This window comes from Conger conger, chromosome 12 (genome assembly GCF_963514075.1).
Source record: "Conger conger chromosome 12, fConCon1.1, whole genome shotgun sequence".
NCBI lineage: Eukaryota > Metazoa > Chordata > Actinopteri > Anguilliformes > Congridae > Conger > Conger conger.
In genome coordinates this window covers 38340068-38357456 of record NC_083771.1, presented here as the reverse complement: position 1 = coordinate 38357456, position 17389 = coordinate 38340068, and the positions used below count along the sequence as shown (strand labels likewise).

Here is a 17389-nt window from a genome sequence, read left to right as displayed (position 1 = left end):
TTCAGGTGTTATTTCTATTAGCTTCTCCCTTGCATTTCGTAGTTTATGTGGTTTAATCCTGGAGCCTGTGTGGTCCCTGTGATGCCTATGAGGCCTGCTGTTGCTCTGTAGCAGCTTTTGGTTGCCTTGGTTTCTTAGATGGTCTCTCAGTGATAACTCTGAGCTCTATAATACCGCTGGATTACTCCCAGGTGCAGAGTGTCCACCAGCCACGTAAGTCTTTGCATTGTCCAGGACAGTACTCAGACAGTTATTGCTTTTGAATACAGAAGTGCTGTAATTACTGTTACTGCCTCAGTTTGACCTCTGTTCAACCAGACTTACTATTTGTTATTGGCTTAGTAGGGATTTTAGCCTGTTACAGATGGATGGTAACAAGCTAACCATCTGGTTTTTTGATATGAGCTCAATTAATACCTTTGGTCATTTGTGCATCCAGCAAAACATCCCTGCTGGAAAGTTGTAATGAACCATGTCCACCATTACAAAGAATAACAAACTAGTATTTATCTTCTTGCAGTTGAGAAACTGGGACAATATATAACGTTGTCAATGTGAAAGAAAATGCCTATTAGGTCCAAACAGCCACTCTCCCCTCATTTTTCCCTGCTATATTGCATATGGAGCTGAACCATATAACTGTGTCTGTTAAAAATATTTGTCATGATTTGAGCATGTACGAGTATCCTGGCACACATACTTTCATTTGAAACATTGAAACACTGCTGTTTTATGTAAAGAATACAATATGAAGGCAATTAGTAACTTCAGGGGGCTGTGAATCGTTTGGTTTTGTATAATGTGATCTTTGTGCTCTGATCAATTTGATAGACTGTATCTATGCCAATGTTTACAACCTTTCCTTAGACCCCAGAGGGATGTGCACAAGAGGTCTATCGAAGGTATCAGGTTTAACACATATACTGTATGTGGGTGGAGGTTTAGTAAAACAAACAAACCAAAATTATAAAGGTGACTTGTCCCATGCCAGCCCAGTCTTTGTGCCTCAGAAAAAGGTCAGGCATGACATTGTTTTCTGCCATTAACATAATGCAATTATGCATTTACACATATGTATTATGATTATATAAAAATTGGCAGATGGAAATGTAGAACAAATAAAAATAGACTTGTGTTCTCTGAGATAAAGTGGTCGCTTCAAAACAGAAATGTTCACAAAAAAAGCAAAAATAGCCTGTCTAGACAAACACGTGAATTAGGTGAATCCAAAAAAATGAAAGGTGCATCTACCATGAAAGTGATCTGAACTTTCTCTTTCTATGACTCTTCCTGAAGGTTAGTTCGAGTATTTATGTGTTTTTGGAGGAAGTGTTCTGCATAATTAATGTAGTGTGTGCTTAGAATTAAGATTTGTGTGTGTGTGTGTGTGTGTGTGTGTGTGTGTGTGTGTGTGTGAGAGAGAGAGAGAGAGAGAGAGAGAGAGAGAGAGAGAGAGAGAATTGTGTGAAGCATGTAAGACCCTAGCCATGACAATGAGTCACAGATGGATATGAGTCATTTTAAGCGTCTGTGCTCTAAAAAGTTAGTCATCCTCTCTGTCACATTGATAACAATAAAATGGCCTATATTCTTTATGAAACCTAGTGACTACTTATCACTTTCAGTTGTGTTTCTTGTCCATGAAATTCAAAATAAATGAAACACATAGAATAAACAGAACTGTTCTGATTTACTGTAATGCATGACTGACTACATATAATTCTGACTATAATCAATATGTTATCCAATCCATGTTATCCATATAAAAACACTGGTACAAAATACAACATAGTACTCGCTCGCTCATGCATCCTTATTTAGATCATTCCCCTGGTATATGGTGCTGGATGCTTTAAATTACCTGACGTCTTAATAATTTGTCATGGGATGGCCATTGTGAGATAGCCTCAATGCTTTGAAGTCATGCACTGAACTGAAAGGTTGAAGTGTGCTCTTTCAGCACAAAGATGCATTCCCTATGGTTTGACCAACTAACCTGCTGAGCCTCACTAGAGAGAATAATATCGCAGAGGCTCTCAGTGATCTCTTTCACACTCATTCTGCTGACAAGTAGCACTTGGTGTGTCCTCTTCATTGACACATTCCAAGCAACTCAAGCTTGACAACATCTTTTCCACGCCTACTGACAGACAACTGAAATCTCTGAAAGGACTTATTTTTAAAACAGTGTCATATCACACTGTGCTTGGTTTTGAGAACTTTAAGAGACTTCCACGATAGCTTTATCAAAGGGAGATATCAGGCCCGAAAGTGGTGTCTGCTTTTAAGACCAAACCTTTTGCTGCCTCTATCTTTGGCTTTTTCATGTGTGGCAGCCTGTCCTTGCTCAGAGGGGATCTCAATGCAGCCAAGCCTGGTTCTCGCAAATTTTTAAAATTATGTTTTATTTTGTTTTTTAAAAGTGATATTTGGTGATTTGTTTAGGAGCTGATCTCATGATGATATCATGCAGATTCCAGGGGCCTCACACATTTAATTTGTGTGGATTTCATCCTAAATTTGATCGTAAGTACAGTTTCTAAATCATGCATGAAAAAACTCCCTAAATAAAAACAGTATGTACACAGCAAAGTATTTTTGATTAGATTCAACAGGCACTTCATGCTCATAATATCTTGTAAGTAATGTATAAACTACAAACATTAATAAAAACATATGTAAATTATTAGTAAACAATTATTTATTCTGAAAATGAAATATGTACATATGATTTGTTCATGACTTTTATTTGTAAATGATTTGTACAACAGTAACTAATGAAAGATCATGTAGAGTAAAATATCTCTAAACGATTTTAGGAATACATAAAAATGGTAAACTATTGTTATTCTATAGATTATCTATGACACATTACCTGTTGGTACTGTAAATGCTGGAAGAAAATTACATTTGATAAACTATCGCAAGTTCAAATACGCTAGAATACAGTAGTTTCAGAAAGTATTCAGACACCTTCACTTTTTTCACACTTTACTGAGTTGTATATTTAAATGGATAAAAAAAAGAAAAAAAGCCTAGTCTACACAAATGAATGCAAATGAAGTGGTGATGATGTCTTATTACCACAGCCCTTTTCTGACTTTCTGCATTAACACTATAGAAAGGCCAAATTCAATTTTGTTCTCCACAGAAGTATTGGGTTTGTAATATTGCATATGCACCCGGCCATAAACAACAAGCAGATAAAATGCTATTTCTCTAAACCCAAAGGGTAGGTTAACAGATCTAGTTCTATAAGCTAGACAAGTGCAGTATGGCTTGAAGATAGCTAGCTTTTATTAAAACTGCAGTACTTAAAATATATATGAAGCTACTATCAGTAGCTATAGCATGGATCGTTAGCCATATTATTAATGCGTGTGATTGTGCTCATTTACTTTCGCTTTTAAGAAGACATCTTCCGTGTTACTTATTTCAGGTAGCATTATGGGAGCCTCTTGTGGTATTGTTTGCTAGCCCAACTGCTCGATACTGAGTTGATCATTGATTTTATTGCACACGCAAATGAGGTGCCAGCATGAACATCTGTAGTATCAGCCGTAGTAACATTCCAGGAATCAGCTGTGCGTGAGCGTGTGCAACAATGTGTTGCATCACATTTGTATCTTTAAACTGGTGCACCCCTGCTGGAAGAAAATCCTAGGGGAAACACTGTATTCAGTTGTGTCCTTTATTTATTTGAAAATAGTTTGACAGTAGATAATTTAATAATATGTATTGCAGGTCACTAAGGGTGCAGACATTGATGCTATAATGCTGGACAAACATTATATCACTAAAAGGAGGTTTAAAAAAAAAACTCTGCATTATTAAACCACTAAACTCATAACTCTTAAACCACCCAGCTAATGCTCATGCACATTGACACACCCAGACCTATTTTCCTGCCCCCAACTACTCAGACCTCTTCACAGCAGTGGTCGATGGGCCAATTTTAACAGCTATGTCACTTCTAGGTGAGAATCTGTGACATACGCTGACAAAACTTTGAAGACAAATTCCTCAAAACCACTTATGTCAGACACATATACTTTAACAAGCCATATCTCCAAAATGGATCGGTAACAAGTGATACCTCATTTAGTATCTCTGATCTTCTAGTATAACAAAATTGAGACCTGCACTATGATATCTCTTTTACTGTGTCTCATCACTAATTATATATTAAACATTCCTTAAAAACATATGTTCATAAGTTGTTTGTGGACTACTGCTTTCGGTGCTTCTTACCTGTTATACATGATCTGTAAATGTATTAATAAATACTGTACTAGTCATTTACAAAGCTTTCTGCAGCCCCTAATCTAAAGTGTGAACTAGTCATCAAGTTCAAATGTTTTTAAGTTTATTAGCCATTTGTAGATTACATTTTCAATAATTCTCACCCATTATACATGATCTGTAAATGTACGGATTAATCATTTACTAGTTACAGTTACAAAACCGTTTCCAGTCTCACAGACAGCTTTGGCATTCATTCCCAAGAGATCAGCAGTTTCTGAGATACTCAAACCTGGCACCAACAATCATTCCATGGTCAAAGTCACATTTCTTCCCCATTCTGACATTTTGTCTGAGAAACTGCTGAACCTTTTGGCCACGTCTGCATGCTTTTATGCATTTAGTTGCTGCCATATGATTGGCTGATTAAATATTTTCATTTACTATCTGATGTATAGGTCTACCTAAGAAAGTGATCACTGAATGTACATCAGACCTATGTTCAATGTATTTTGGTTAGAAAGACTCACATGGAGATGTGGCATAAATCAAACACCTCACAAATGTATTACACAAGTCTTACAAATAACACACACTACTGTGTAAACTGACTTACAGTACCAGACAGAAGTTTGCCTTTTTCTGCTTTTTCCTATTAATGTTTTATTTTCTCAGACATTGTGCAGATTCTCAAATTTTATTAGAGGCTATTTTTGAACATATTGGTTTCACCATTTAGTAATTACCGTACCTTTTATATGTAGCCCTGCATTTAAATGTTTGAGATAAATCAACATAATGCCAAATAAAATAGTTATGTTATGTATTTGGTTTCATATCCTTTGCATGCAATGACTTCCTGAAATCTGTGACCTATCAACATTACCAGAGTCTTGATATCTTACTTTCAGGTTGTCGTACAAGTGATACAAAATCTATTTTCCTTTGGAATGAATCTCTATGGAAACTTGGGGGTAGACTAGATTCAGCTTAAAAATTACTGTCAAAGAAAGCTATTATTGATTCATATTACAGTACCTGTACAGTATCTGTTATAATATGCATATGCATGTATCATGATACACTGATGAGTTTGATGGGATGTGAAGGGAGCCTCAAAATAACAAAATAACTCATTCAACCATATTACCTGAACTGAATGTTTTTTTAACAAAAATATTTATCTGAATAAAGGGAGAAACTACTGTGCATGTATGGCTTGATTTCCAATGTGTCCTTTCTGTATTCACTCCTGCCAGTTCAGGGTCATTCCCACCGTGAGCCATTCTCCCCCCGTCTCCCATGCGCTCTCTCCGCCTGTCATCAGTGTTTTTTCTTCAGGTGGCCGCCCATTCTGGAGTCATGAAGTCAGGCTCAGGACCACTGGGAGGGATTCCTCTCCCGCTCGTATTCACAATCAATCGCATCTCATCCACCCACTTGTCATTGTTTCACAGAGCCTTCAGCAGGTACAGTGCTGCTTTTGTTCCAATCAGTCACTGAGCTGAATATCACTCTGGAGATAGCCAGGGCTGAGTGGTAGTCTTTCAAGCCCTTTTGTCCTCCCTCTTACCCTTTTTTCCACAGTCTGGTCCATAGAAGAATAGTGGGGACATTTAAAGCTGGTGCCACTACTTAGCTGTTCATACAACCAGTGCGTATAGTCCTTCTGTGTTGTTCCTACCATTTGCTTTATGGCAAAATGTGTGGTTAGCTACAGTAAGACACACAAAGATTGTGATTAACTTTACAGCACTGTGTTACTTTTAATTTTTTATATATTTTGTCAAATTTGATTGCAAAAGGATATGGGATATTATAACAAAAGGTAACCATAGATTTGTTATGACATTGCACACTTGTGTGAGATGCTGTTCATAGTATCAGCTTCTTGTTTTTTTCCTCCATTGCATTCTCTTGAATTGCAGGCTGTGTGTGTGTGTGTGTGTGCATGTAGGCTTCTTGGGAACTCAGGATGACCTCACATTCTAGGACCTAAAAGGGGAAAAGTTTACTTATTAAAAAATTGTTCTTCCTGGACCTCTTCCCATATATCACAAGAGCCTGTAGATCTGTTTTAGAAATGAAAACAAATAGGAAAAAACATATGACATAGCTGTTTTGTCCTATATCAACATAACTCCAATCATAAAATGATGATTGGAATTATGATTAAATTCAACTGTGTCTACAATACAGTGATAGGCAGGTCTATGAATATACATCAGACACGTATAGGAGAAGTGCTGTAAATATCCTTGAATTGATTCAACACTTGTCCTGAAATGACAAATTTTGTTCACAGCTGTGAGGGTGCATTCACTGCAGATAGATTGTTGACCTGTTTGTCAACTTTGTTGATAGACATGTCCAAATCAATATTAAATTACAATTTTGAATATAAACAGGATTCAGCCAAATTTCTGACTGCATTATAATTTAGCATAGTCTCTGTCGGGGGCATTGGAAGCTACGATATAAGTGTGTTTTTCCACCCAAATGGTCAAGTAAAGATGAATGCGAAAGACAATGCTTGGGAATGATATTAGCAGTGAACAAGGCTCAGTGATGTCCACACATTCCTTTATGATACGAGGACAGGCATAGTGGCTAAGGTACATGACTTGGACCTGGAAGGTTGGTGTTTCAGGCCCCGGTGTAGCCACAATGGCATTTGCACAGCACACACCCTGGGGTCTCGAAGAAACTTGAGGGAGTCACTGACATGCGAATTAATTACAGACTACCAGAACCTTTCTCCCACTACTTCAGCCAAACGTTAGCCTGTCCGGGTGAAATAAACTTGGCTTCATATCATTTGAAAACTGGACATTCCGGTAGAAACCGCCATTTGGCAACCCAAAATCCAAAGTGACAAATCAAATGGGTGATATTTACTGTTAAAAATCGAGACAACCCAAAGCCGATCTGGAGGGTTACGTTCCTGACTATAAAAACCTTCCAATACAGGATAGTCTGGGCTGATAATCGATTCAGACCAACCTCAAGTCTGCAACACCCCCATGATTGTCAGGAGGGGGGAATCAGACACAAAATCTGCTCAATTATCTTGTAGTCTGCCCCAGGCTTCAGTTCTTGCCAGCCCCTGTTCTAGATTGCTCTGATTGGGGGGGCAGTCACAGATTTTTTGGGGGCACTTTATTCAGGGTACAGTGTGTTTTTACTGTATACTTTGCACATACAGCACACTGGATTTAAAAAGGAATAATGGATTTGACAGTATTTACATCCATATTGTGTGATCTTTACAGGAATGACAGGCTTTATTTGATATATAATGCCCACCCCTCCCCCTTTTTCCAGTAAACTTGTATGCCAATACAGGTGCAATTCTGCTTGATTTCTACTTCATTTAAATAGTTAGGCTACAAATGTAGTTAAGATAGCTAGTAGCTACAACAGACAAAAACAAAATTTGGATTGTGGTTGCATGCAATATTATTGAGTAGACACGGATTGACTTAAAGAATATCTAGATTTACTTAAATATAGGGACAGTGGTTGCACACAATTTATCACCATATATATCTCTTCAAGTTAATCAGTTTGTCACAGTCAACTTAATAATATTGCGTGCAAATGCAACCACTTCTATTTATTATTATATACTGCATATAATTTACAGATTTCCCTACTTGATCACTGGTCTACGAGTATGCTAGCCACCTAGGGATGAAGCAAGTAGCCTATGCTGCAGCATAAAACAGCTTCAACAAAACAAGTTTAACTATAGTAACTTAGCTAGCTAATATAAAAATCTAACAATAAAATCCACTGCCTTGACATGGCTGTCCTCAAACACTCACGAAAGGGAAATGCACAGGTAATATGCCCCAGACACCAGCATGACACCCCATCATTAGCAAACCACTTGAAAAGCACATAATTTGATGTATGAATGTCACAGCCAGTGTCCAGTTATAGCAGTGAAGTAGCTAAGACCTCATTGGTGATGGTTGACATTAGCATTAACAATCTCTAAAACAGGTCCGGAATAACAGCAGTTGTGGATGTTGGAATGTTATTGATTATATTTAAAGCTAAGGTTACAGCTGTACCCTGGACATTGGATAATAACATTTATAGGCATGTTCCCCACAATCGTTCCATATCAGAAAAGAGGACAAAACTGTTTTTTCAAAGAAATTAGCTTACCACAGATAATTTCATGAATAGTGTTTGCAATAGGCTACATTCTCTGCACATGCTTGACATGTTTGGAGGCCATTTTTAAAAAAGTTAGTAACCACAAAGCCTAAAGGTTGTAAACCTTTAGCCTGTAGACTATTTGCCAATTATGGCTTTGACATTGAAATTTACATTTTCTTGCACTGTATTTGAGAAGTAAAACTGACAACAGTTTGCCTTTAATATCTCTGTAATTTAGGGGGCACAGCAAAGATTTGGGGGGCATGCACACCCTAGATATGGCCCTGGTTCTTGCAGTTCTGCTTGAATATAAAATGCATATCTGCCCTTCCATACAGCAATATATCATTTTTGTAGGCTTTACAATTAAGCCCCCTTACTGTAGAAATCATGACATCATGAATCTGTACAGACGACCCCTGAATCATCAAAAATCATCAATCACATTAAAGGACTATCCACCTGATTGCAGAGATGAGCTACAAGCCACTTGTCTTTGGTCCAGGGGAGAGCAGTTCCAGTCCTGGATGACCGGTGTGTATGCATGTTTTTATTTACATCAATCCTGATTCAGTTAGCAAATTACTATTATATCACCATAATATGTTTCATACAGGCACACAACTATCATCAGCTGCCATTCAAGATGATATATAACTAAAAGCAGATAATGTAAAATGTGGGACTAATTAAATAATGTCCAACCCTGTTCCTGGAGGCCTACCATCCTAATTTGGCACACCCAATTCTACTAATTAGCAGTTCAGTAAGATCTCTAGCTGCTCAATGAGGTGTGCTCCGCTAGGGTTGGAGTGAAAACCTACAGGAAGGTAGAGCTACAGTTGGAACAGGGTTGGACAGCCCTGGTCTTGCTGGTTTGAGGAATCCTTTAGGCCAGGAGTCTCAACTTGCAGTCTTAGAGGGTTGAAGTCTCTTCTGGTTTTGCAATGTTCTTTCAATCAGCAGCCAACTTCAACTTGGGAACAAGGTGTCCACACTCTTTAGCGAATCAGTGACTTCAATTAAGCACTTAGGCACAGGAACACATCAAAAATCAGCAGGCATAGCGACTCTCCAGAATCCCTGCAATCCATGGAACATTCTCCATTCAGCGAATTGATTGGAAAGGCAGACAAACGATTGTTCAATTGGCATCATTTCAGCTGCAGGGCCCTAGCATCGTTTAATCAATTCATTTTAATCAAAGCGAGTTTGAGACCCCGTTACAGAAAATGACGGCTCTGTGGGTAGGCCTAGGTGCATTTACGTGTAGGTGTTAATATCAAAGTTTATCGTTAAACTTGTTATATTAGTGAAATCAATGCAGAAAAAAAATCGGGATGGGTTATCGTTATGATATATCCTATTATACGGGGATTCGTGTGAATTCCTTTCAGTAATTGCAACATCGCTGCCTTTACGCGTTTTAGACGACTTGTGCCGTCACAGCTTGCCTTTTTGAGTTGAAGTGAGTGAATTGACCAGAATACGCCATGAGCCATGACTAGATAGACTACAGCACATTTCAAGTGCATTGAAACATTACAGTGAGACATAGGTTACTGGACATACCAAGTCAATAATATGAATAAGCCAGGTAAAAAAAACCATTTTGTTCCTTCGATTCAGCATTTGTTGTATTGCGACTTCAGAATAATGCACCACAAACACAAATTTAGGCACAATTTATGTAGACTATTGAATTTCTTTAACTCAGTTAAGGATTTTAAAATAACCAACAGAGAATAAAATATTGACATACCATTGGTATAAATTGATTCTCTCAAAATTAAGGAATTATTTTGCATAATCTCTTCATTGTTCAAAAGTGTAGTCCTATGTATGGTAGTCTTTCGGACAAACATAACTGTTTTGAGTATCCTGTTTTATTTTACCGTACACTTTTCACATCCATAGAATTATTTAGGTTTTAGCCTTATCACTGGTCACCAAACTCGAGGAAGTGTTACTATAAATCTACGTTCATTAATGCAGGGCTAAGTGCGAAAAAATAATAAAGAATCGAATTTATTTTAAGTTAAAGACTAAGGGCAAATGTCCTTTTTTATTCATTTGTTTGTCTACTATAACAAACTAACTTACATGGGTTTAAATAGCCTGCAGAAGAAATACAAGGAATGTACGTGTTATTCTGCTGTCAAGTTACAACAACAACAAAAAAAAACTTTTAAATAATAATGTTTGTCTTCTGTCAAACTTTTATTGTGAAATAGTCCTGAAGATATATTTCTACATATGGCCATGTTTACATAGCTAGTAGGCTATTCAAGAAAGGACGGGACACGATAAATTTGACAGATAATTCAAAGACCACGATAAAGACAATGCAACGATGATTCAGAGCACGGCTTGTCTTTTTACTTCAGCAAACAGATATACATGAAATGTGGCACGTCTTTCGACAATAAATAATAAATAATATCTATATATATTTCTTCTTTTTTTGCCGTTCAAGAACATAACAAAAATGAACTAATCAACGTTTTAACCAATATCTCTTTGGAAAACGTTATTGGATGGACACAAAATCAGACACAATATTCCCACGATGCTTGTGGCAAAAATAGAGGTATACCTTGTTGCGATGCTTTAGTACTTGGGCTTTTCAAGAGAAAAATCAACACAAAATGACAAGGAATGGGCCTATCTGTGATCCCCATTCAAACATCATGTGGTTTTGTGATCTCATGAACAGCTAATGGAACCGGCATTGACGTGCCCTTGGGTTGAAAATGCAAACATCGAGCGCAAGAATGCATTAATCTGAATTTCAGATTGCATCATCCTATATCCGGTACCTTAAGATTAAAAAAAAAAAACTCCAACCAACTTTCCATTTCTTTTTCTTCTTCCTCTTCTTTTTTTGGCAAGGCTGTAACCATCCTAACAGGTCGATCGATTTAAACGTGATGAGATTATGCCTATCCATTTGTTCCTGTCAAAATGCTTGCATGTATGCACTGTTTCCGTGCAGCACACAGCATTTACGTCATGGACATCTTCTCGTAGGTTATTCTGAACGTTTTCTTGGATGTTTGTCGGAGCATATTTTGGCTTCTTTGTTATTCCCATGATTGTCTTCACAGTGTATACAAATAAAACCAGGGGTTGTTTAAATAAAGAGGTTTCGTGCAGTTGATCAGTTCACTTTTCTGACGTAAAAACCAGATCGCACATTTGTCTTGACCATAATTAATATGTCCAGTTTCCCAACGCCTCCTATATTCGGGCTTTTGAAATGGGTTATAAATCCACCCTTTTATGCCTCTATAGGACTTGATACCATACTGTTGGGAGTATCTGGCAGCTGAGAGGACATAGACGCAGCTTCACTTCCAGTCGAATTTGAACCTGGTCCTCCTTCTGAAAAACTGACCTGTTAAACAGAAAGGAACAGTATTATATTCTACTTTCAGACAAATAAAGTCCCATTGCATAAACATGGAGGCAGTGCTATGCTTAATATGTAGACGTGCATTTTACGCACGATCAATAGCGACCCATCCTATCAAACGATATATGCATATATAACGATATATTACACGTATGTGCAAATTGCACATTGCTTTTTTATGATATCACACTAACTATGCAAGAATAGGCGAATGCCTTATATTTAATTGGTTGCACAATCTATTTTGCTTCCGTTAATATGAAAATAAATAAATAAATATTTACCTGGGGATCAAATTAATATTTACAGCCAATGGATTTATGGATGTAACACCCTTAGTCTACGAATATATTACCCATCTCGCCCTATAATATTAGTAATAATACATCTACTATAGGCTATGCTCAGTTGACTTCCGAGAGGGCGTAACGCAAATGTCTTCCTCGGCATATAAGAAGGAAAACTTCATATTGTTCTGTAGTAGGCTGTGATCATTTGTACACACATGCTGTGTACCTTCCTCTGGCACTCACCAATTGCTGAAATGCAGGCTGGTCTATGTCACTCTGCAGTGCGAAGTCGCTCAGTACTTTCCAAGGCGGTTGGTAACTCTGCACCTCCACTGGGTTCGCCTGCAAACCACCGTCGTGTCTCTCTGGACTAGCAGCCACCATAGGAGTCCCTGTCAACCCCTGGATATTCTACATAATGTCCCAGACAAACGAGTAACGTTAATTGTAGTCCACAATGCTATAAACAAAGGTACAAAAACGACATTATTAACCTTCACGACAGGGCATGTAAGGCTGACACAAGTTATGAAACAAATATACCATACAAAGAGTACTAACAGTCGGTGTTTGTCAGAATATATTATTATTATTAGTAGTAGTAGTAGTAGTAGTAGTAGTAGTAGCAGTAGTAGTAGTAGTAGATTAGGTTATATACCAAATACGTCACGAAGTTAATCATTGGATACGTGCGGTCCCACATGGGGCGTTGCTTTCTTTTTTTTGGGTCAGTAGAGGTCATGAGGAGAAGTTTCTTTTAAAGTATTCACTCACAATATAATTACGTGAATAATTATGTGAAAAATATTATTTCACAATATAATTATGTTGAAAACAGTGACCACTGGAAGTCCATCAGTCCACTGTTTCACGGTGGACTCTTTTAACGTGCTGTCTCGTGCGCGGCACTGCGGGTTCCCTCACCGCTTTGTCGTTGGGTTGCTGTTGCTGGAGTTGTTTCATTAGAATACTCCGCTTTTTGTCCTTGCATCGCTTGTTTTGAAACCAGACCCTGATGACTCTGGGACTAAGGCCCGTCATTTCCACCAGCTGCTCCTTCATAAGAGCGTCAGGTCTGGGGTTGGCGTTGTAACAAGTTCTCAAAGTGTGAAGCTGTTTCTCGTTGAGTACTGTCCTAATCCGAGTGGTTTTCTCTGGCTGCTTGTGAACGTGTGGACGAAGTGCAGGTTGTCTGGCAGATATGGGTTCTGCTATAAAAAAAAGTCAGATAAGACAAAAAAAAAAAAAAAAAGAATTAGCAAGAAAACAAAAGTTACAAAGAACTGAAGTTAGGCTAAATGGATAATTCGAATAACACACAGGTAGCCAATATATGACATATGCTCTCTCTTTAAACTAAGTCAATCAACAATAAACTAAAATTAACATATTAATTTGCCTGTTATTCTACGGAATTTAGGTAGGTCTACGCGTTATCCGAGCCAGCCCCGGTTTTTAATGATACATATTTGATTCATGGTTTTCATGTGTTGGCCTATTCTGTTTACAATGCCTTACATTTTTATTTGTGTTAAACTACAGTCTGTATTGCTCATGCCTCATGAAGGAAAATGTTGTTCTGTAGTTTAGCTACATCTCCTCTGAAATGCGCATGTATTTTTTATTATTATCCGCCTTCACAAGCACCGATTTAAGAATAGGCCTAAGGAAGCCACAGGTCTAGAGTAAACGTATTACGATTATAGTAGCATAGCTTGTCAAATTCTCAATTCTTTATTAGATAACGTAAACGCGCCTATTCAAAATAGCAGATTAGATTTAGTTTCAATATTAATTGGTTAACATAGATTGTAAGACAGATCAGTTTGGTACATTTTACACGCAATGAAATTGGTTAATTAGCGGATAATTTTGTGGTGGTTGTGCATAGCCTTTGCATTTCCATTGCTTTGAAGGCCTACTGGTGCGAAACACCAGGGAATTTCATGGAAAATGAATGCATGTTTTTTTTTTTTTTTTTCTTTCTTCTTAAAGCGCATGACATGACAGTTCCAAAAGCAGCATTAGTTAATTAATTTAAATGTATCCGTTTTCAAAATATCATTAATGTTTATTAAGTGCCCAGGTCAGACCATTAATTAATGAAATGTTTTCGATCGGTAGGTCTACTTAAGGAGTAAGTTAATAGTAATTCTGTAAAATACAGTTTTCATCGCAGCCATTCACAATTTTTTAAACTCAGTCCAGTCCATTATAAGTCATCACATCAACTTTGCGTATTACAGCTATAAGTAAAATACCCGCAACCTACCCGCCATCTGTAAAGGTCTTGCGGGGTGCAAAGGACTAAGGGGGTCCCCTGCCCCCATTGTTGCCCGCTCCACAACGTCGTGGTCTGCCCTGCAAAACAGGCCATCTTCTCTTAGAGCAAACTCGTCCCCGGGGATAAGCTGCCGGCTGCAGGCCACACACCGAAAACACTCGATATGGTACACCTTGGAGCGCGCTCTCATGACGAAATCATTCTTGCTGAAACCTATGTTGCATTTAGCGCACTTGATCCCATATAACCTGAAATGCAAGTGTTACGAAATGTTTAAGAATATGCCAAAAACCACGCGCTATATCACCCCAGAAAAGAAAATCCAATAATGGCATTATTTTAAAAAAAACTGGACCTCTGGCACTTACGAAATGTTTTAATAACGTAGCTATTCTGCACATTCACTGCAATGAATGACAAAGGCTTGGGCCAAATTGGTAATCTAAGAAAATGTATTAAAAGTTGTCCAATTAAAATATGAAATATGTAAAGTGAAGGATTAGTGAATATGTTTCGGCGAATTCAGTCAGACTTAATCGCGAATGGAATATTACTCTTTTTTGTTTCGGTTACACATTGCATACATAAGGCTACAGCTCGCATGTATGCCATGAAAATATGTTTTTTTTAAAGCACATTATCATAAAAATTATAATAACAAGTCTTCGTCACTGTTCGGTTTACTCCACATGTTAAATAAAGTAGACATATATGTTAACCAACATGACTTTGCCCTAGTTTTAAAAATTAAAACTAGTGCAATGGCGGCATCCAATCTCCATTTCTCACTAACTGTATTTAGACTGAATTCTAGTTTAAGTATGGGCACAAAATGGAACAGAAGTCAGAAGACCAGCTATGAAACAACATTTTTCAAGGGTTCCACAGGATAAAAAAAACTAAGTGTAATATTATTTAATTTGTCACTGGGACATCCTAATTACAGTTTAATGATTTAGCATTTTATCGTATTTACCTACTGTTCTAATTAAATATGAATTTCTTGATTATCCCTGTGCATTACCAAAACCGATATAGGCCAGGTGCCGCATCTAACGTGAATATTAACCTACTTTGGCAATAGGCTACTAAAATGACATGTTCCCTGGCTTTTATCGGCTAATATAGTCGAACTATGTAAAACGGCACAGCTTCTGTCAGTGGAACGTTAAAATATAACTTTAGAATTGAAATATGTGCATGAATAAAATGTTAATAATTTCTATCAGCATTCCTCAATATTTTGTGTAATCTCTCTCTCTCTCTCTCTGAAACAAGTAAAATAGTATATGAAATAGTATGTACATCACTTTTGCTGTTCATACCTTATGTACGTATGTACGTATGTATGTTTTGTTTTGATGTTAACCACCATACAGTTCCATATTGTATGAAGTTATAGACAACCCATCAACACGAGCCGTAATTAAGATGCAAAATTGTTTGAGTCGCTGAAATGTTTCTTTTAAACAGTTGTCACTTCTCTAGTGAGTGTAATAATTTAATTTAAATGTTGTTAAACTGAGAAAGCGATCTGAGAAAAACATCAAAGGAGCTAACGCTGCATGACGAATACGAGAGGTAATTTTTCAAAACAAGACCCACCTGATGTAGTCCCTTTTGCAATAGGTTTTCCCATCTCTAACAAAACAGGTGCAAGACTCGTCCAAATACTGATTGCATTCTGCACATTTCAAGCACGCTGCATGCCATTCCAGATCTGGAGAGACCCTCAGAATATACTGATCGTGAATTTGATTTCCACATCCAACACATAAAGAAATCAGCCGTTTTTCTGGAATTAAACGGAAAAAGCCACATTAGGAAACTACTTGCAACCACACTCATATTACAAAAAAACTCGGTACATACATTTACGATCATAATGTTCTTTCAAAAGACTAATCCAATGCAGAAACCGCACATGAACTGTATCAACAGTAGGCCTAAATAATAATAATAACAATAACAATAATAATAACAATAATAATAATAATAATAATAATAATAATAATTATTATTATTATTATTATTATTATTATTATTATTATTATTGTTATTATTATTATTATTATTATTATTATTATTATTATTACTGTTATTATTATAATAATGCTTGATTTTGGTGTGTTGTTTACATTCACAATATATCGCACGTCGTTTATAATGAGAGTAGAATTAATAAACAATTAATAAAACGTGTGCCTGCTAGTTACGCGCAGAACCCAATTTAAAATTTGATGTCACTGGTAAAGTTTACTAATAAAACCTTGCATTTCAAGTTAAGTCTTTTGTGCAACATGTTTTTGTCCCGCACTTAGCCAAAACTGTAACACGGGTGCCACTTCAAAACAAGACAGCCACATGGCTTTCTCGGAAAAGTAAATTCCATCCTCTTTGCTCTGACTTTTTTCCTGAGACATGCTACTTTAAGTGCCTTTTGTTTTTATTTTTATTTTTCAGAAAATAAAACGCACGCTAACATTCTATGCAATATGTCGCACTTACTTTTAGGTGGATCCCCCATGTCTCCCATGTCAAGGTAGTAAGGTGGTGTTAGGTCCACTTTTAATAAAAGGCGCAACAGTGTTTTGCAAGAAAAAAAGATCTGGCAATTCCTGGAGCAGCAGCTTTGGAGCACGAGGCGCTGCCGGGCTGCTATGTAGGGCAGGCTATCGTTAGCGTTTAAGGTAAGGGGCTGGCTCGCGGCGGTGCCTAGTCCCAGTGTTGCTGAGCAGCCCGTGTTGTCCTTATCTCTCACTCAAATTCTCTGTTCGTTCTCTACTCAATCGCCATTGGTCTTACGTAGAGCGTAGAAACGTCATCTTCATGGAAAGCTGATTGGTTATGAAAGAGAAAGCAGCTGTTCGTATTATCGCTTACTCCCGAAGTACCGTAGTTCTGTAAGTCCATTTCTAAACGCCTTTTATTTCGTTTCAGGAGAATACACATATAATTTTTCAAAGTAACTTTGTGTTCATTGTCTGA

At 37.3% G+C, this 17389-nt stretch overlaps 1 protein-coding gene across 2 annotated transcripts; it reads right to left on the bottom strand.

Annotated features, from left to right (window-relative positions):
* Positions 1 to 10766: 10766 nt before the first annotated feature.
* On the bottom strand, positions 10767 to 17126 carry LOC133142443 (insulin gene enhancer protein isl-1-like). Of its 2 annotated transcripts, none has more exons than XM_061263663.1 (6): positions 16910 to 17126; positions 16007 to 16196; positions 14390 to 14649; positions 13042 to 13328; positions 12361 to 12528; positions 10767 to 11809 (listed from the first exon to the last, which is right to left on the bottom strand). In XM_061263663.1, exons 1-6 carry the CDS (start codon positions 16935 to 16937, stop codon positions 11693 to 11695), a joined length of 1050 nt encoding a protein of 349 aa, XP_061119647.1. In that variant the 5' UTR covers positions 16938 to 17126; the 3' UTR covers positions 10767 to 11692. The 2 variants fall into 2 exon arrangements, with proteins under 2 accessions (XP_061119647.1, XP_061119649.1); XM_061263665.1 differs by having other exon boundaries at positions 13042 to 13325.
* Positions 17127 to 17389: the final 263 nt, after the last annotated feature.